Source organism: Emydura macquarii, unplaced genomic scaffold, assembly GCF_026122565.2.
Source record: "Emydura macquarii macquarii isolate MOO-44397 ecotype Brisbane River unplaced genomic scaffold, CSIRO-AGI_Emac_v2 contig_2448, whole genome shotgun sequence".
In the NCBI taxonomy this organism is placed as follows: domain Eukaryota; kingdom Metazoa; phylum Chordata; order Testudines; family Chelidae; genus Emydura; species Emydura macquarii.
In genome coordinates, this window is record NW_027132585.1 from 4214005 (window position 1) to 4235330 (window position 21326).

The 21326-nt window shown below is 40.6% G+C and overlaps 1 protein-coding gene across 3 annotated transcripts in view; it reads left to right on the top strand.

Annotated features, from left to right (window-relative positions):
• Positions 1-21326, top strand: part of PPARGC1A (PPARG coactivator 1 alpha) — a 203812-nt gene that overhangs the window by 160105 nt on the left and 22381 nt on the right. For all 3 annotated transcript variants that reach the window (XM_067562570.1, XM_067562568.1, XM_067562569.1), the window contains exons 3-7: positions 7635-7829; positions 9762-9884; positions 10761-10965; positions 15126-15171; positions 15280-15353. In XM_067562570.1, coding sequence (XP_067418671.1) covers positions 7782-7829; positions 9762-9884; positions 10761-10965; positions 15126-15171; positions 15280-15353 — 496 coding nt within the window. In that variant the 5' untranslated portion in view covers positions 7635-7781. The remainder of the gene's footprint in view (positions 1-7634; positions 7830-9761; positions 9885-10760; positions 10966-15125; positions 15172-15279; positions 15354-21326) is intronic.

Consider the following 21326-nt stretch of genomic DNA (forward strand, 5'->3'; position numbering starts at 1 on the left):
TACTATTTCTTGTGGGAAGCAGCAAAGTGCTGTGTTGGCCTCTTCCTGTTAGAAAGAAGATAGGTTAGAAGACGATACCAAACATGCACGCAGGGATTAGTTGGGAGGTTGCAGATGATACGCTTCCTGTATGAATAATAATAATTTGTATTTATTTGTTTGTTTATTACCATTGCTGTTGATTTCCTAAATACTGCCACTCAGTTTGGTGTTGTTAGAGAAGAAATGAAAACGGCCCTTGTCCAGAGGAGTGTACAGTCTAAAACACAGACACAAAGGACATAAGGCACTAAAAAGCTGATCTACTCACTTTTTGTTGGCAAAGCAGAAGACTCTAAATGAGTACTAGATGCCCCCTTCATGGCTCTGAACAAGACTGCCTCTAACTCCTGCAACTGGGGAGATTCCAGGAGCTTTTCTCCTACATCCTGGCCAACGGATAGGGATTGCCATGTGTTCTGAGGAACAAAAGGACTGCTCTCCCCATTTAGTCCTGGGGTGCAGTGAAATCCACAGAGAGCTGGGGATGGCGTCATCCTGACTGCATACCCACTGACAGAGCTTGCAGGTTGCATCGGGGAGACCAGGCTGCTTGCTTCTAATGTGGAGTTGCAGCTCCACGGATCAGGAGCTACACGGCACAATCTGGCCCTGCGTATTTAAAGTAATTGCACCGATGCCAAGGTCTTGGGGTTGGATCCACAAAAGGAATTAGGTGCCTAATTGCCCCTTTATCAACATTTAGACCCTCAAAAGTCTTGCTGAGATGCTGCCTAAATCCTGCAGGTGTCTGAATTTCCTGGGCCCCTAAATTTCTGTGAGTAAGCATGTGCCTCACCCCCTAAGTCCTGACACTGCCAAGCAGCTTGGCACCTAAGCCCTGGCAGAATCTTCACGGTGTTCCCCATCTATCTCATCTGTAGGGCCCAATCTGGCATGCTCAGAAGACACCTACCAGATCAAGCCTTGCACAAAATGCAGCTCTATTATACTCTATGGTCAAATGGTTAGAGAATTCACCCTGAGAGTGAGAGACGTGGGTTCAAATCCCCACGCTGCCTGATTCAGAGCAAGGACTTGAACCCAGCTCTTCTGCCTCCCCAGTGAGTGCCCTAACTACCAGGCTAGGTGGTATTCTGGGGTGCATTTCTCTCCTGTTAAAGCCATCCCACTTTGTATGACATGCTTCAATCTTCATTAGGCCAGAGAGCATGAGAGTGATTTTATAGGCTAGTGATTCAGGTATTCAGCTGAGACGGGGGAGATCTGGGTTCAAGTTACTGCTCTTCACATGCAAAGTGAGGATTTGAACCCAGATCTCCTGTATCTTGGGTGAGTTCGCCAGCCACCTGGCTATAGGGAACACACTACCTTCTTCCCCACTGGTTTTGGTTTTTGCTTTTTGCAAGAAAGGACTCACATGGCTTAGGCTGTGAATCCTATGTGAAGGAGATGCCTTTCTCAAGCCCATAGTTAGGCACCTGACATCCTTTGAAGGGCAGGGCATAGGGCATAGGGCACACCCCAATCCTCCATATTTCCTAATGGCTCCTTTAGGCAGCTCCCCAGGCCTCTGCTCAGTTTGCTGGCTTTTGTGAATCCAACTCTTAGGTGCCTAACTCTTCTCATGCATTGTATGGAGAGCGTGGTTGCCTAACTGAGGGCTCTGAATCCCCCCAAGGTGCTAGAGCACCTGACTGTTAGATGCTGTAATCCTGTGTCTACCTCCCTTTTGTGGACTTAGCCCTTGGTAGGTAAACTGGTGCAGTAGAAAAAATCTCCAATGTCATCTTACTACAGGCAGGCCCAGTGCTTCCAGAAAACCAGTAGGAGAGAAGCTGTTGAACCAGTATTAGAAAAAGGGTATAGCAGATACTCCCCTCTTGTGTGTAAGACAGTCTGTGCTGGCTGTTTCCAGCTGGCTGACCATGAAGTGTCTAGTGCCACTGCCAGCACTAGATTCAGATAGCACTTCACACAGGTGAATGCAAGGAGTCGGACTGTGCCTAGCTCCTTCACAAAGAGGAGTAGGCCTCTTGCTTCCTTGCCATACTCTAAGCACGCCTGCCCAAGGACAGGGATAATTAAGCCCTCTTTCCTCTACCTATAAAGGAACCTGGCTGAAATCTCCTAGTGCAGGTTCTCAGTCTTTCCAGACTGTTGTACCCCTTTTAGAAGTCTGATTTGTCTTGTGTACCCCAAGTTTCACCTCACTTAAAAACTACTATTTTGCAAAATCAGACATAAAAATACAAGTGTCACAGCACACTATTACTGAAAAATTGCCCTCTTTCTCATTTTTACCATATAATTGTAAAATAAATCAATTGGAATATAAATATTGTACTTACATTTCAGTGTATAGTATATAGAGCAATATAAACAAGTCATTCTCTGTATGAAATTTTAGTTTGTACTGACTTCACTAGAGCTTTTTATGTAGCCTGTTGTAAAACTAGGCAAATATCTAGATAAATTGATGTACCTCCTGGAACACCTCTGCCTACCCCCAGGGGTACACATACCCCTGCTTGAGAACCACTGTCCTAGTGGGACTCCATTTTGTTTTTAAAGATAATTGATAGCTCTGAACTTACGCATTTCAATTATAGGAATGTCTTTTGGGGACTAGAGTAACAGACCATGAAAACTTGCTACTGCTAGGGCAGCATGTGGATTGTTATTGTAAAACACCGAAGAAAGTTTATGAATTCATAAAATAAAACAAATATAGAACACTATAGAACAATAGGAGTATAGAAGCACACTTATCGAGTCACTGATTCTGTTCTTGCCAAGGGTATAAGGATTCTTGGGGATGAGAAAACTGGGTTCTGTTCCATCCCTTGCGACTGACTCCAGTGGCGACCAGAGGCAAATCGGAAAACCTCTGTGTGCCTCCGTTTTCCTGTATACAAAATGAGGGCAATAATACCATCCTCACCGTTGTTGTGACAATTAAGGGTAAATTTTTCAAAAACGCAGGTTAGGAGCCTAAATCCTATTGAAAGTCCTTAATGTGCTCTGAGGTCAGTTTTTGAAAATATTCCCATAATGCATTCATATGTGTAGAGTGCTATGATTCTCAGCAAGCAGGTGCTGTAGAAGAGAAACCTTTTCTTATTATATTATTATCTATTTATTGTGCTACTGTACTCCTAATCTGTCAGGCCACCAAAAATTTGTACAAAATGAATTGAAATGATAGTTCCCAGCGGCTGTAGGTGTGCTGCTACCTAATGCAAACTACCCTTACCAGTCTCCTTTACCTACACAAATCGTTATCTTACATTTCCCTGCCCCATATAATTTATTTCTCCCTAGTTTATTCTGCCTGGCTGACAAAGCTGGCTCATCTGATGATTAGGAGTTTATTCTATGATACTTTTGTTACTTGTTGGCTGTTTCATTATAGAGGCACAAGACTCGGTCAGACAAGAGACTGAGCTACCCATTTATTCCTGGAGATGGTTCCTCCAGTACAAATACATAGGTGGTGCAATGCAGTTGCACTTTTTTCTTCCTGAAAAAAGGATTCCAGCCAGGATGTCATCAATAGTGATTTCATCAGACTAAATTTAAAAACAGCTGCCATCACTGCCAACCCCCACATCGCATGTCCCTAAGCATAAAGGGGGCCAGAATCCCAGATAATGTAAATTGGTATCACTGTATTTTAGTTGGTGAAACTATGCAGAGTTACACCACACAAGGATCTAGCCCATCATTTTAAATAATTATTTTTCAGTGCTAATATTAACTCCACCATATTGTCCTTTCGTTCTTTTTCTATCGCGGCATGCGAAGTTTGACCTTATTAGAGTCAGTAATAATCGTACCTACCTCTTCCATAGCACTTCTCATTCAGACACATCAAAATGCTCAGACATCAAACGTTGAAATCAGCTAATGAATGGTGACGGTTCCCCCAATTTTTCTTCTTACTGATCATTTGAATGATGAGAAGGGGCTTGGTTTTTTGCCTATCTAGAATCCCACTGAAAGATTAAGGGCTCATTTGTGACATTAATTCACAGCCATGAGTAGCGAGCAATGGGGAGTTGCAGTGCCCCAGCAGACAGTTCAGGAGTCAGCTGGTGTAAATGGTCGGAACGTAGCTATGGGGGTGCAGCATGCACATATCTTTGTGGCTAAACAGCTCTGCCCCCAACATGCCTCTTTCCATTAGAAGTATTAACTAAGGCCAGTTTTTAACCTCAGAGGTGTACAAGGACTGCAGTTGTGAGTGGCTCTTACATAGGCAGTGTAAGGTGGAGAAGATTCCCTGCTCCTTGGCTTGCCAATTGTGATGCACACATGTTCTGGTCCAAATTTATTTTTATCAAATGATCTTTCAGCAAAAGATCAAGGGTGTGTGACAAAGTGGGGAAGCAGCACATAACTGTCCTGGTAGCAAATGCATTTTAAAAGTCACGGTAATCAGCAGGATCTAGTCATTGCAGTGTGTTTTCATAGAGTCTCTATTTGCATATATTTGTATTCACATACAAGGTATCCTCCCACTCCATCTTCTATGCAGACTCCATTCAGGTAATCCTTGGCAGTTAAGAGCTCCTTATTTAGATGGAAGGCAGTACAAATTTAGTGTCACTGTGTTTGGAATTTATGGGCTCAATTCACTGAACTGCTGTGTCTCCTGTGACATGCTGAACATCCTCAGTTCCCTGACCTCAATGGGAGCTAGGGGTGTGCAGTGCTTTGCAGATCGTATTCAGCAACTCACAGGATCAGGCTCTGTGAGATTAGCAGGTTGGATGCCACTATGGAAAATTACCCTTCTAAGAGGCAAGGCTAAAATGGTGGAATTTACTGCATTTAGCTGTTGCATAGCTTCTCCTTAGTGCTGTCAACACTAAGACTCAGACGGCGATAGCGAACCAGAAAGTTGCTGCTTTAGTGATTATTACACAGACATTGATCTGCTATACTCTCTCTCTCTCCCCAGCTCCCCGCAGCCCATTCCTGTGGTATCTAATAAATATGTTTCTATATAAACAGTAATTTAGGACAATTAGGGGCAATAGCATAGTTAAACCTTTAAAAGGTTATCTTGCAATGTCATTTTACTGACTAATGTGTTCCTGCTGCCATGTCGTTTGTGAACAGACATGTGTTAGCCAGCTAGTGTGCTTCATCTGTGGTGACTTTGATTTATTTGCTCTGTAAATTGGGACTGAAGCAATAATGGAAAGTGACATTAATTGTTTAACAGAGTCTTCTTTGTCACATCCTTTGCTTTCTCTGGGGTGTTTGATTGTTGAAACTTGTACAAAACTAATTGAAATTGCTATGATGAGGAGCAGTGTCCACTCAACTTTCTGTTCTTGAATGTCAGTGCACTTGAATGTCTGTTTAAAGCACAAAAGCAAAGCAGCTAACAGCAAATATCAGGGTTTCTTCTAGCATTATATTATTGAAGGAGGCATTCCAGGACAGAAATAGTAACACTTAGGGCCCTAGTGCGGGTTTGGTAGGCTGTTGTGCACAGAGAGGAGGTGGGATGTGGGTGGAGGTGCACCATACCAGCAGCCAGAGGTATTCTACTTGCAGAGCTAGTGCTTAAGCAGGCAGAATGCCTCTGAGGTCGCTTGGGGCAATGTGCTTAGGAACAATTTTTACACCTCCTTTTTTGGACTTTAAAAGTGTACTCTACCTCCTATGCAATGTAATATATGTCTGCTATACTATTGGTAGGTTTAAATATTCAATAAAAAGGTTATTACTTTGCACAGAGTTGTTGTAGAAAAGGCCTTCTTATCCCTTGCCAGAGTCTGGACCTTAATTTTGCTTGTTTATTTCAACAATGCAACTAAGACAACCCAAGTTAGAGCAAGATTCTATTAAAAATTAGGCTTCCATTGCTTTTCCCCAACCCCTTTTTCTCAAAACACCTGTGTTAAACTAGTGAATTATGCTCATAGTTCTTCCTGTAATTCAGCTGTTTTGTTTAAGTTGTGGTAATTTGTATTCTGATGCTGGGAATCACTAGATGGCAGTGTTAAATGTAGATTTGCAAGTTCTTTTTCTCAGAGTGGGAGCATTGTTCAGTCTTTGAATAAACACTTGTCTTGCTAGTTTTGTGATATTGTTTCCTTCTGAGGAGCTGTTGCAAGCAACAGGAGAGTTTTCTCATTGCCTTAATCTTTTTTATAGAGTTGAGTCTTAGGTCAGATTTACTCTCTCAGAACTGAGTATTGGTATTTTGGCTGAGATTCCTGAAAGAGGAAATTGCCTGAGTGTTGTTTGATCACTTTGTTCAAGGACTGGTTCATTTTGTGTGAATAAAAAAGTTACACTAAGAAAATAGCCAGACTCTACATCACAGATTTCTCCTCCAACAGTTAACTGGCAAGGCCCCAATGTCTGCTAGTAGTTAGCAGATGGGTAACAATATTTTGTTAGATTATTCAATTTATCACTCTGTGTGGAGAAACATACTTTTAAGATCTCGTTGGTATTTTATATTGCAATCCTTGTCCATTCCTTGATCTTCAACACTCTGAGAACTCAAATTTTTCTGACAAGGTGTGTGTTGAGGGCCTGGCCTAACTCCCATTAAAGTCAATGGATAGACTACCGTTGACTTCAGTGGGATTTGGGTAGGCCCCTGAAGTCAATGTGAGTCTTTTCATTGACTTTTAATGGGAGTGAGATCAGACTCCAAATCATAACTGTTTATATGACAAATCTCTCTAAAACAGTATATCAACTTTTTATTTGCTGGGAAACCTTGTTTTCCAAATATACTATTATAAAGATAGCTAGATAGATAATTGAGAATGTATTGCATTAAAAATATAAGGAATTTAAATTTATTTGATTTGACACAAACAAGTCCTGTTACTGAAATAAGATATATAATATAATTTCACATTACCACTACATCTGATGAGGAATTAATCTACTTTTTATAATTGCAGTCTGAATTAGATAAACATATACAATAGTCGCATTGAGCACTCAAACACATAAGTGGGAAGGACAACTTCAAAGCAACCTCCGTAATATATTTATTTTAAAAGAACCCAAAGAGTCTTCTATAATGTGAGCACTGATTGCTGTTCTTATATGAAAATATATTAAAATAGGAACTTGTGTACTAGTTTTTGGGCCTAGAATTTTTAGAACAGGGTGGGAGGTGACACAAGATTGCATACGTGATCAAGACTTGCCTAATTCCTCAACTAATACATTTTGGTCTTCTGATTAGCTGTCTTTTTCTGTGATTCTTGTAATTTTTGTCAGGTCAATTAACTGGTGTTCAGAGTTAGAGACAGAGAAAGAGACAGCCTGGGCAGTGCTAGCTTCATTAGATGTCAGTAGCTTAGGTGCATTCTGTAATACAATCTGTGCATGATAATTTAACTACAGTTGTTAACATTGGATTAAAAAAACATCTAAGGAAGAAAATAAATTGGAACAATACACTGCAGTTGCAAATTGATAATTTCATTGACAAAAATTACATTACATTTTATGAGAGACAATTGCAGATTACTATTGCAGAGACAAGCTTTAGCCAAAGTTTTTACTTTTCATATAGAGAGTCATCATTTTATTTTTCCGATCTCTTATATCTGTTTCCTTTTTTTTTTTTTTTTTTGGTCATACAGAAGATAGATGAAGAGAATGAAGCAAACTTGCTAGCAGTTCTTACTGAGACACTGGACAGTATCCCTGTGGACGAGGATGGATTGCCTTCATTTGATGCACTGACAGATGGAGATGTGACCAATGAAAATGATGCTAGCCCTTCGCCAATGCCCGACGGCACCCCTCCAACTCAGGAGGCAGAAGAGCCGTCTCTAGTAAGAACCCTTCCTACTGTTTAACAGGAATTGGATGTGCCTCTGGCTACCCGCTGCATGGGTATGATGTAGTCACAGTAAGGTTTGGGCTTTTCATTTAGACTGAAACCAAAAGAAAATCAAGCCAAATACTAAAACTTGCGGGGGGGAGGGGAGCAAACCCCAGGATGAATATTAAGAACTTCTATTGAAAAAATGTGTTGGAGTGAGATTTTAATTTGAGATTCTTGTTCTAGAGACTGACACTTTTGCTTATCATTACATTCACATGAGTAACAATAATGTTTTTAATTCACATTTCTTTTCTTGGGGCTCTGTTTATATATATAGACGTCACTTCTGCGTAAGGAGATGCCCATTAATGCTGGCTGGATTTGACATTAGCTTACATGCCTTTAACAATGACTTGACCAGTAAGCACCAGCATAGTGCTAATAAGGGTGGGGTATCAAAGGGAGTTTCTCTGCCTTTAGCTTTCTTGCCTTCTGCAAACAAAAGCATCACACCTGCTTCCCAAGCATACTGTTGTTGTGCAAGTTGCATAACCTTACTGATAGTCAATTTTTAAAATATCTCACTCTAAGGGTATGTCTGCGCTGCATTTGGAGGTGTGACTGCAGCACAGGTTGGCAAGCTAGCTAGCTAGCTAGCATGGCTAATAACAGCAGTGAAGTTGCATCATCTTGGGCTTCAGTGTGAGCTAGCAATGCAAGTATGTTTCTGGGGCCCTGATGTCCTTGATGTAGCCTGTGCTACCATGTCTTCATTCCTATTTTAGCCATCCTAACCAGATTAAAGCCATCATGGGTATGCTCACCCATGCTGCAGTCACACAATTCAGTGTAAACATATCCTTATGAACCCAAAGTCCATGGACCTGTGGTAGGATTGCTACCCATCTGGGTTTGACTCAGACAATCCAGTTTTTTACTTCTGTGTCTGGGTGCCATTTAGGGTTGCCAGGTGCCTGGTTTTTGACCGGAAAGTCCAATTGAAAAGGGGACCTGACGGTGTCCAGTCAGATGTACTGACCAGACACCAAAAGTCTGGTTACTGTGGGGTGGGGAAAGGCACTGGGTCATTAACCCTCACCAGCTTCTGCTCAGCCGGGGCTGACTTGTACCTGCAGGCAGGTCCCATCCCAGCCCTGGAGCAGAGGGAGCCCAGCTAGGGGAGGGGGAGGAGGTGGACAAGATCCTGGGAAGAAAAGGGAAGAGGAGCGAGCGATGGGGGAAAAAGGCAGAGCAGGAGCAGGGCCTTGGGGTAAGAGGCAGAAAAGGGGGTGGAGCCTCCAGGGAAGAGTTGGAGCAGGGGCAGAACGTTGGGGGAAGTGGTGGGGCAGGAGGTGAGGCATTGGGGGAAGAGGTGGGGCAGGCAGCGGGGAATTGGGTGTCCGGTTACCAGCGATTAAAAAGGTGGCAACTCTCGCTTGTAGTACATACCCATCACTTTTGCTTTACAAAAGCAGTTTGGGTCCTGATCTTGCTCTTCTTGAAGTCATTTTGTTATTGACTGCGATAGGAGCAGGCCCTTACTTTTAAAATTTCACACTTCTGTTAAGGTGACTTTTCTTCTGAATAGAACAGAAATGTTCTACTGTTGGCACTGATCACTGAAGAGATTCCTTTTTGCCTTGCCTTGCAGAAAACCAAAGCAATCATGATTTCTTCCTGCATTGCAATATACTGTAGTACAGGAAAAGGAAATACGCCAACAAGCATCAGAGAAAAATCAACCTTTTTTTTTCTTTTTTTTTTTGCCCTGGGGATTACTGAGGACTTTGTTCTCTGTTACTATACTCTGCTTGAAGAGATTGATGTAACTAATTTTAAGTAACTGTGCAAAATAAGATAAACTATTTTAATCCTTACAGATGCATAACTTTTTTCTCCCCCTCTCTCACCCTCTTCTCCTTCCCTGATGTGTTTTTAGCTTAAGAAGCTCTTGCTGGCTCCAGCCAACATTCAGCTAAATTACAATGAATGCAGTGGTCTCAGCACACAAAACCATGCAAACACTAATCACAGGATCAGAACAAGCCCTGTGGTTGTTAAGGTACAAACTTAATCTTTGTAATAAGGCAAAAAAAGTAAAAGAGACTTTCATGCTTTCAGCAACTGAGTAAGCAGTAGATCTATATGTACAGTATTAATCTGCCTCGCATCCTGCAACAGCTTCAGAAAATGTGAGCAGATTATAGATTGGGTTCCAAAAAAAAATCTCTCGAGCTCCTTTATGCTGTGAATAGTTCATTTATGTCTTCTCTCTTGGCATTAAGAGGTAGTCCCACCGTCTGTTACTTTGTGCCCACTTTAGTGATATACAAAATAGTAGGGGGTGCAATAAAATGTGCTGATGGGCTGATGTTGTTTATGAATGACTGCAAGATACAGTACTGCCATTTTACCAGCTGTCTAACCTAAGAAAGATTGCACTGGAATCTCAGCAAAAGGTCTCCATCAGCCATTAATTGGGTAGAATTCTGGCAATGACATCATTCTGTTAGCAGGCTGTATTAAACAATGTTTGTTTTGCCATTCACTCTAACTGAAAACGGAGCATTTAGGGGTACTTAAGAGAGTTGTGAATACGGGGCTTGAGCAAATCAGGAGCAAATTAAGGTTTAAACCAGTTTATTTTTTTGTTCACAGTAAAGGTGCTATAGGGTCTTGTTAGTTACATGTTGCTGAGTAGGAACATTGAAATGTAGGAGAAATGAAATAAAAAGCTGCATAAATGTCATTTAGGAATTTTAAATGTAATTTTCTTCCCTTGTTCTGCAAACAATTATTCACAGCTCATAGATCTAGTACACTTAGACTGAACACTTCATTGAAAATCTCATCTCTTTGGAAAACCTATATCCATTCTGATAAGGTTCAGTTCACTAATTTTAGCTTTTTTTTTTTTTTATTATGCCTTGTTTTTAAGACCGAGAATTCATGGAGCAATAAACCGAAGAGCATTTGTCAACAGCAAAAGCCACAAAGACGTCCCTGCTCTGAGCTTCTCAAGTATCTGACTACAAATGATGACCCTCCTCAGACCAAATCAACAGAGAACAGGAACAGCAGCAAAGACAAATGCATCTCCAAAAAGAAGCCCCATCTGCAGTCTCAGGCACATCATTTGCAAGGTAGGCTTGGGACCCAAGAACATTATTTTGGCAACAGCCCTAATGTCAGGAAACTGAAATGCAGTGACAGTGAAAATACTAAAACCCAATACTTCCTCTATTCTTTGCATCCATATCTGTGTGCTGTAATTCCAGAAGCTATTCAGCATAGAGGGAATGAATGGTCAGTACAATGAAATTAGTTAAACATACAGACAATTTAAGACACAATCCTCCTACAAAAGGAACCTGAAATTTTTGACAAATGTACAAACAATTAATGGACACTGAACTGTCAGCAGAGATTTAAACATAGAGTCCTATCTCACTAAGAAGGAATGACACATCTGAACAAGCTGGTCAAGCCAGTTCATTAATGTGCTTCTTTCTTTTTACCAGTGTAAAAATGAAGGCATTGTTAACTTGCCACATACTCCTTAAGAGACAATAAATAGTGCTCTTGCAGCTACTGAATAGGCAATAAATGTGTCATTCCTATTACAGTGAGAATACCAGCTTGTATTTTTATTTTGTAAACAGTTGACGGTTTAGAAACCAGCCTGACCCTTCTCTCACTCTGTTTTTCTTAAATTTCTTTATGGCCAAAACTAAAGATCTGTGTTGACTTTTAGCATCCTCCAATGAACAAAGAGCTGGGCTGGTATTGTAAGTAGCTTCTGTGGCAGAGATGCAAGAACTTAAAAGACTCTCCCCTGGCAGACATTTTCTATCCTCCTCTCTCTCCCCTCAACTAGGATAAAGAAAAACTCTATAAGCTTATGGGCCCAAAGGGAGCCTATTTAAAGTTACTGTTACTTTAAAATACAGCTACTTATGTACTGGGAATGCTTCCGAGCAATTCTGATTTTAGTTACACCCAGGCAAATCCAAAATAACTTCATTTATGTGAGTGGAATGTATAGCTGAGATCAGAATTTGACCCGAAGTTTGCTGCTCTGATTTGTTAGAGCAGGAATAGAAATATTTTAAAGTGTCAGTTCTGAACATGCACATCTTATTTTTGTTTTGTTTGCCCCCATTTCCATTCCTTTTACCTCGTCCCTCCCCCCAAACCTCATTTGGAGCCCTGATTTATACATACAGCTATGTTTAAATCTTCCCGCCCTCTTTAATCTTCTCCCAGCTATAGGTTCTGACCTTTGTTGTGTGGCATATTACCCATTAGGGTTCAAATTCATGTAAACAAGAGGTTTTTTAATGCCAAGTGACACTCCTTCCTGCTAGTTTTAGCAGATGGCTTCAGAGCAAAACCAGACTGGATTGTTCAGGGATGACATGGGTCTCTCTGCTGAAACAACCGGATAAATTCAGTGTAAAGAAGCAAGACAAGTTGGGTTTGGGCTAAAGGTGAACAGGAGGAATAATACTCCCTACTGTGTCTGTATCCATCTGTTGTCTCTCGTCTTTTACTTACATTGCAAGTTCTTTGGAGCAGGGACTGCATTTGTACAGTACCTAGCACAATGGGGTCCTGGTCCATGTGTGGGTCTCCTAGGCACTACAGGAATACAAATAATAAATAATAGGAAAGTCCCCACAAGAACTATATTTATGGGGGGGTTAAATGGAGATTGATTATTGGTTATGGCTTTAGTAATATTACAGATGAAGTTGTACATTTTTTAATTCTCTTGTCAATATTATTTTTTTGAGTTCCTGCTGTTTAGTGTCCAGCCCCACAAAATGTAATTTTTGGTCAAATTCTGCGCTAGCGCACCAATGCATCACCGTTGATATCAGTGGTCTTGCATGGTGCAGCTGAGAGCAAAATTAGGCCTTTAAACAAAAATTGTCCAAACTGGGCAAAGTTGGGCTCCTCAATCTTTATTTAGTTGCCTACGTGTGAACTTAGACACGTAATGCTAGGCACTCATTTTTGGAAATCTCGTGCCTTATCTTTCAGAAACAAGAACATACATGCTATAAATACAAGAGGTGTGTGAAACTTTCAACTTGAACAACAAATGCACTTGAAATCAGCCTTGCAAATTCAACCCACCTTCCCAAATCAGCAGTAGTTTGCTTAAACATTTAATCAAAGCTACATAATGCCTTTTTGCTCCTTTCATAAATATGAGCTTGCTGTTTTATTTCAAGTTCCATTTATGTTGACTTTGGAAGCTCACTCAGGGTGAGTCAAATGGCGTTTTTCTTTAGGGTCACTATCCCGAACTCTTTGTGAACCCACATGAATATCCACAAATCCATTAAGGCTGAGCTTGTCTGTGGTTTTGCAATGAGATTTGCCCACGAGGAAACTGGATTCTTTTGAAATGGAACATTTTTTAATTTAAGGAGGAAGCAAACCCATGTGAACCTTTATTGGCATTAAAAATGGAATAGAAATTGGAAGCTCTAATAAACAGCCACTAAGAAAATCGGTGTTGATTGAGTAAATATTTCCTCATAATTGTGTGTGAGAATGTTTCTTCACAGCAGTTGTACTCAGATTCAAGTTCAGTGGCGCACAAAACTAATAACTAGCATAGTGATACATAGCTTGCTGGTGAGTTTAGGGCTGCTTGAGAATTAGCCACTATCTGCTTAAATCTAGGGGTCAAAGGACAGATCTGAGAGCTAGCATCTGAGTCCGGTTCCCAAATGTGTTCCAGATTTCCATGTCAGTATTGCCTCTCTGTTGTGAAGTTTCGAGGCAGATTTTTCAAAGGCACAAAGGGTGATTAAGTTGAAAGTATCAGTCATCTATAAAGGGCCACATAGATTTTACTCCATTAATAGGGTGGACATTCTTCCACAAGACTTTGTTTCTGCTCATTGCCACTGTGGTCGAAAATATCTGGATGTTTTTTAGCCACTTAAACCTGTAGATAGACAGTGGCAAGTCTTAATGCACACAAACATTTTTCTAGTAAATATGTATGTGCCTAGATAACATGTCAAGAAAAACATCTATTCATTTTGTAGCTCATTAGTTAGCACAGAGGAGCAGCCATACTGCATCAGACAAGGAGCCCGTTTAGGTCAATTTCCTATCTCAGACTGTGGCCAGTTTGTGATGCTTCTGAGGAAGGTGAACAGAAGTGCCTAATCTCCCTTCTTGAATTTTCATAAAAGAAAAAAAAAAAAGCCTGGCTCATGAGGATTATCTCATTAGGAATGCTCTAGAGTTTACAAAAATAATTAATTTGCATGTAAAATCCTTCAATGTCAATGGGAATTCCACACCTGGAATGAATGCAGATTATGCAGGAGTCACACTCTGGACAACAGATCTGCAATGCAGGAGTGTTAGAGAGGAAAATTTTGTCTTAAATAATTAATTTGCAGAAGAGACCCCCTCCTCTTCCCCGGTAGCTGTTCTTGATACAACACTCACTGCCTTTAAAACTAAATCCAATTCCTGCAAACTAAAATTTGCAAGTAGTACTGTTTTTAATTTTTAAACACTTTATTAGCAACTAAAGAAGGCTTAATTAGTTGAAAATATCTTAGTCCTTGGTTTGCTATGTAAAAAGACAGGTCTGAATAAACAGAAACTGCAAAAGAGTTGTATTTTGTAATTTGTTGTTGACTTACGTCAATTCTTTAGTACTTGGGGCTTAAACCCCTGCTTAAACCATCCGTGACTATATCTGTGGCTTGCCATAGTTTGCAGAATAACTTGAATACATTTCAAATATAGCTGGTTGGGTCTTGGTCTCACAGAAACAACCTATTCTTAACACTGTACATAGAAACTGTGTGTTGTAGAAGTAAAATCCACTGAATATTCATAACATTCTGTTTCTTTGTAGTTATTCTACTGCTCTCATTTTCAAATAAATTGTGAATTGTAGTTTAAATTAAATCTAGGAAAGATAACATTTTCACAGCATATTCTGTAAATTTCTCCATTGATTTTTAACAGGTACCACTCTGTTTTCTGAAAGGTTTTTTGCATTTGGGCTGTGTACCATACTTCAAAGGCTCAGTAATTGATGTAAATCAGTGTTGGAATTCAGGTGCCAGTAATAAGGGGTCAGAATGGATCTCATTTTTATTTAGCCATAAAATAAACTGAGGTGCCTTCTTGAACTACTGGAGTTTAGCCCTAATGGACTTAGGAAGAATTCCTGCACTGATATAAACAAAATCCTACTAATATAAATTTCTGAGTCTTCACAATATTTCATAATCAGTTTCTTTTTTTCCTTCTTCAGCCAAACCAACAAGTTTATCACTTCCTTTGACACCTGAGTCACCAAAGTAAGTATTAAGAAATGTAAAAGTTTACAAAAGGGAGGGTGTTTTAATACATTTTGGCTACAGCAACTCCATTTCAGCTTGTTTTTATAAATGTGCCCTGTCTTCCAGTGATCCCAAGGGTTCCCCATTTGAGAACAAGACTATTGAACAAACCTTAAGTGTGGAACTCTCTGGAACTGCAGGTGAGAGATGTGTGATGCTAACTTCTTCTGTAAGCCTGACTTTTTTTTTTTTTTTTTTTTTTTTTAGAGTAAAAATATATCGTGAGATGTTTAGGTCTTCTAGGAATTAATTTTAATGGTTTAGCATTGACTTTTTACCCAGTTGCCTGAGGTGGGGTATGTTTTTAAAACTGTGATTCCACACCTACAAGCAGAGCACGGTTTCTGAAAAATATGAATGAAAGATTTATCTGGAATGTTTCCCCATTCCCTCATAGATTTGTGAACTGTTGAGCATTGTTTTTCAAATACAAACAGAATAATAGAGGTAGCAGATGGAAAAGTTATGTCATTGAGTCAGTCTGAAGGTAATGTAAGGCTGTTCCTCACTGCACCTATGTTAGGCTTTGTCAGTTCTAGATTTAAATGCCACAGATGGCAGGGTTTCTTCCTCTTTCCTTGGGAGACTATGCCACAGCCTAAAAGGAAGTTTTTCCTGATATTCATCTTAATCTTTCCTTTTCCTAATTTCATCCCATTAGCCCTCTTGATACCTCCTTTGAACTATCTCAGTCATTCCTCTCCTTGCTCTCAGGTGTTTTCATCATTCAGATATTTGTAGACTTTTATTGTGTTCCCAGTTAGTTGATATTTCACTAAACTATACACATTCAACTCATTTGCTTTGTCCACAAAAGTCAGTTCATAATTCACAGATGATTTCTGTTGCTTTCCTCTGAATGCCCTCCATTTTGCTAATATTTTCCTGGGAATGAGGTGCCAGAACTGAGCATAAGATCATGGGTAAAGTTGCACCAGAATCGTTTAGAGGGACTATTGCCTCCCTGCACAGCACTGGAGGATGGTGTACTAGAGAGGTGTTTCATTCACAAACACGTACAAGGGCAGATGCTGAGATATAAATTACATAAGCTGTAGCAGTTCATAGAACATATGGGCCAGATCCACAGTAGGTGTAAATCAGCAGAACACCAGTGAAGTCAAAGGCTGATTTATACAAGCTGAGGATCTGGTTCTAGGCACTTTGGACTATTGATTTCATGTGCACAAAATCCTCCTTTCAGTTCTTCAGAAGCTGCTTCATTAATTCATCATTTAAACATAAATGCTTTCCTTGCGGCATCCAGATAATCTGCTTTACTTTCCCCTTATTCAAGGGAGGGAAAAAACCTCTTTTGGGCAGGAAAACATCTTTTGGTTCTGTGTTTATACAGCAACTAGTACAGTGGGGTCGTGGGCCATGACTGGGGCTGCTAAGTGCTAATGTAATACAAATTATTATTAATAATAATAATAATGTCAAACTAGAATGGCATGTATGGTTGTTGTGGCCATATTGGTCCCAGGATATTAGAGAGAGAAGGTGGATGAGGTAATATCTTTTATTGGACCAACTTCTGTTGGCACGAGAGACAAGCTTGGTCCAATAAAAGATATTACCTCACCCACCTTGTCTGTCTAAGGTAGAATGGTGACACTTAACTCCTTGGATAGAGAAGGAACATAAAGTTCTTTTGGTGGCATGTCCCAGGGCAGGTGGTACTAGTGGATAGAGAGGAAGAGCTCCTCATAGTGTGCTGCTGGCATCTGACTTCTGTAGTAGGGCACCAAGATAACACAGGGTATAGCATGTGGTAATCCACATAACTGCACAGTCATGTGGGATGGCTTGCCATTAAACCCAATCACTGAACAAAAATGCTATATAATGTAAAATATTGCTTCACTCCTCCCAATGGCCCTCATCTTTATAAAACCAGATGAGATGTCTTTGCAAAACCAGAACCAATCTTGGCAAACTACAGCGTATGCTCAGGGAAACCAGGTGAGCACCAGAATGGCTCAGGCCCAGCAGAGCCTCCCTCATCGTCACTGCAGAGCACAACAGGACAAGATCAGCCTTTTGTGAGGCACTGCTAGAGCATTGTTAAGACTTGGATTCTCCTGCCACCATCTGAAGGAGGAGGTGGCAACACGAAGAAGGTCCACATGCTAATTGTTGAAATGACTCTACAAAGAGCAAGCTGTCATCCCTTCCAGCCCAGAAAATCAGCAGCCTGCGATTCACATTGGCCAGAAATAAGAAGTCAGTATGACTTGAGGCATTGAAGTGATGCCACAATCACGACAGTTGGAATGTCTCTGGTATTACCAAGTTCATTCCATTGATTCACCTGTGTGTGTAGCAGAAAAAAGTAAAGTCTATAGTCATGCAATACAACCACATGTAGCACTGGCAGGTAAAAATACTGTATGTGCTGATGAATAAGTGCCACGACTGGATGAGCTACGTGAACAAGAGCGTTATAACATGGGTACACCCTGCCTTTTTTCTGGAGACCATGTCACTTCAGTTAGTTAATAAGTGGGGTAGGGAGGAGGTCAAAAAAAAGAGGGGGAATACTGTCTTTGGGACTTGATACTTGTCTTACAGACAGCATTGAAGACTATCTAGCATCACTCCTGCCAGGTACCATGTCAGAGCTGTCTCTCTCTTACTTCCAGATGTCCGCCTTTTTTTGTGTTTCATTACTCAACAGTTCTATTAATCTATCCCTTATTGTACATACGTAATCTGAAAACAGATGGGTGGAAGTGACTAATTTCCCAGTGCAGTATTATTTATTTATTATTTGTATTGTGGTAGCACCTGAAGACCCCAGTCCCACTGTGTTAGTTACTGTACAAGCATATGCAACAAAAACAGTCCCTGTCTTGAAGAGATAACAATCTAAGTGGGCAGTTTTTGCAGGATCAGGGCCTAATCAATAATAAAAATAACAATAGCAGTAATGATTAATAATACTGAGTGGTTGTATAAAGAAAGACCCTTGCAACTCCAAATTCTATCCAGGTAGCTGCATTGCTCCTTCAGGTTATATAGTGCTACTTGCCGTGCACTAGCACTGTTTGTTTATTGTAATTTAAATGACAGTTGCCTTGATCTCCCCACTGAACTGAAAAGACCATTAGTGGTGTTGCTTGCACTATCGAAGCACAGAATATGTTAGTAGAAGTAGCAGCCCCTTGATCTCTCTGTTGAAAGCAGCATTGGTTCCCTCACCAATGAATTAACTGTACATTACAATAAATAAATAAATAAATAAATAAAAGCATCCCCCACTCCAGCCACCCGTGGTCATCACACATACATTCTGGGTGCACATATGTAAAATCGAATTAAAAACTGTTATCTTACTTCCATTACATTTTGCTTTAGAAGGGGCTGCATATTATACATACAGGTACTTTTTTTTTCTCTTCTAAAACTGAAACAAGAATTTCCATTTTATAATCTCAATAACCAACTTCATATAACTCCAGGAAGTTTAAAAAAAAAAAAAAAAAGTTTTTAGAGGGGACGACACGTGTAAGAGGTTCTTAGCCTGAAACATACACCAAATAGTCTACAATTAAACATCAAGTCCATTGTTACATAAAATCACAGCTCCCTAAGCTGATTGCTGGTTAAAACAGTAAAACCTCTCTGCTATTCATATTACACGCATTCTACATTATAAGGCATGAAATAGTGTCTTAAAGACACATATATGCTGCAAAGTACCATGGACTCCTGGAAAGTGTAGAGTAAATACAGGGGGTCAAATGCCCTGCTTGATGTCATCAGCCACAACTCCAGTGGAGTTAAGCCTGCTCATGCTAAGGCTTAACTGAGTTGTTTCAGAGCTGCTTATGGCGTCTGGAGAAAGTTGTACAGTCAGCCAGCAAGGGGGTATAAATGTCCCAGGAGCCGTTTAGCTGGAGTGGGATCATGCAGGTGTACTAGCAGCGTCCCCTCTAGCAATGCCAGGAGCAGAAGGAGAATCCTGCTTGCTAGCAGCAGGAGTAGCATTAGTCCCAGCAGTAGCAGCACAGGGAGAATCATGTTGCTGCTGACTGTCATTGGAAGGGGCAACAGGATCCAGCTCAACAGCCCCATACGCAACACAGTCCTCCTGACTGGCAGCGGAAGCAGTGGCAGGATTCAGCTGTCCAGCAGCATCAGCAGCAAGGAGCAGCAGAGCCCCCATCAATCAGGAGGAGGGGAATAGGGCATCATGACAAACAGCCCCTGCCTCTGTAGGATCATTCAGATAGGCCAGAAATAATCTGATGCAGAAGGAGTTCAGTGGTGATTGGCCTCCTCTTGCTTGTCAAGCAGTTGCACTTGTAGCCCCCCAGCTACCAAAAGCCCTGCACAAGCAGGTTCTGCATCACCTCTCTGTCTGTCTCCAGGAGCCACTCATCCACTGCAAACTCTTGCTGTCGCTTGTCCACGACTCAATCCTGCCAAGCAAAAGCAACACCCAGTGGCAAGCCACATCTCTGGTTTATGATCCTCACTAGTCAAAGGGCCTGTGGCCCGTTCCTTCCTGACAAGCTCTGGTGCTTGCTCCCCTATCCCCAGTTTCCTTTGACATTATCATGGTTAATTAATTCCTCTCTATCAATGGCCCTTCATTGCCACAGAGGTGGGGATAAAGTGGCTGCTGGGCTATACATGGGGAAGTGACTGCACAGGGCAATCATTCCCAGGTGCTGATCCCCTTGCCTCAATATCTGGCCTCTGCTGCCCATGGTGAGTGACCATTGGTTGTTTTTTGAAAATTGGTGGCTTTCTCAGACCCCACATACTCTCCCTGCCTCCTAACACTCTGTTCCAAATGCATAAGGCCACTCTATAAGACATATAAAGGGGTGGTTTTGTGAACAAGGGCAGACTGACAGCACTCCTTCACACACAAATCCCTGTATTTCTGTGAATAAAAACTCACCAAATTTTCATGCTGACAAAACTTGGTCACTCAGAAAAGCTGACAAAAAAAGTGTGTGAACAGAGATTGAATAGTGATTTGGAATTCACAAGCATTTTTGCAAACCCCAGTGTTCACCCATCTCTAGACCTGGGCAACCTCTCTGTTGTCAGACTCAATATTTAAATTATATCATGCAAAAACTTGTTTGGCCTCAAAATAATTTCTGGTACTTGAGACAGAGAAAGAGAGATATTAGTCCAGAGGGAATAAAATCTAGTAAATTATTAGATATTTTCAGGGTCTATATTTATCCTCTGCAGAACTGACAACAAGATTAAACTGACTGCTCAACAAGCATGTACTTTTTTATTATATGATGGCTATTTAATTTTATTGTATTTTCCTGGCTTCTGCAGTCTTGTGCCATACAAAAGCTCTACCGATTATTTTACTGAATAAGGCTATTATCTTGCATTCAGTGCTTTAAGTGGCCTTAAATAATGTTTCTCTTGATAATCCCATTTTCAAACTCATAAGGTATAAAGGAATTCATTTTTAATAACCCTCAGAACCTCAGTGTGCTTGTAGAAAGGTTCAGCAAGATGCATTTCCTGAAGGATGTGAAGGCCCCAAAAATATACCAACAAGCAGAAGCATCATCAAACATTTAAATGCTAACAGTAACATTAGATTTTGCTGCCTATGTGAAACAGCATTGTAAATGAGTCTTAAAAAGTCAAGATGAGACATTTACTGCAAATGTATTACCCTAATTTATTCTGATCAACCTCGCTGAGCTAAATGAGTTACTAAGTTTTCCTTACTGCAGCTCATGGATCCGTCTAGGTGATATGAAAACTTCTTCCTATCCTTACAGACTTTTCTATAAAGCAGGTCACTGAGCTGAGCTGGCGGAACTGGAATACATACGAAAGTCTGTTATCACACAGATATAAGAAGTGGTGCAGATTCGGCATATACACTATTTTAAAACAGAGATCATTGAGTGAATTCATAGTACATAGATGGAGCGAGGCAAAGTATAAACTTACCATTTACCAAAGCCATTCAATTAAAGAGAGGTCCCTACAAAGAAAATGGTTTTATAGCATGTCATGAAAAAAAATACTTGACTTTTACTTTTAAAAAAAAAAAAAAGAGACTGTTTAAGGGTGATGCTTATAGTGTGTGTACCACTTCTAACAGATTTGCTGTG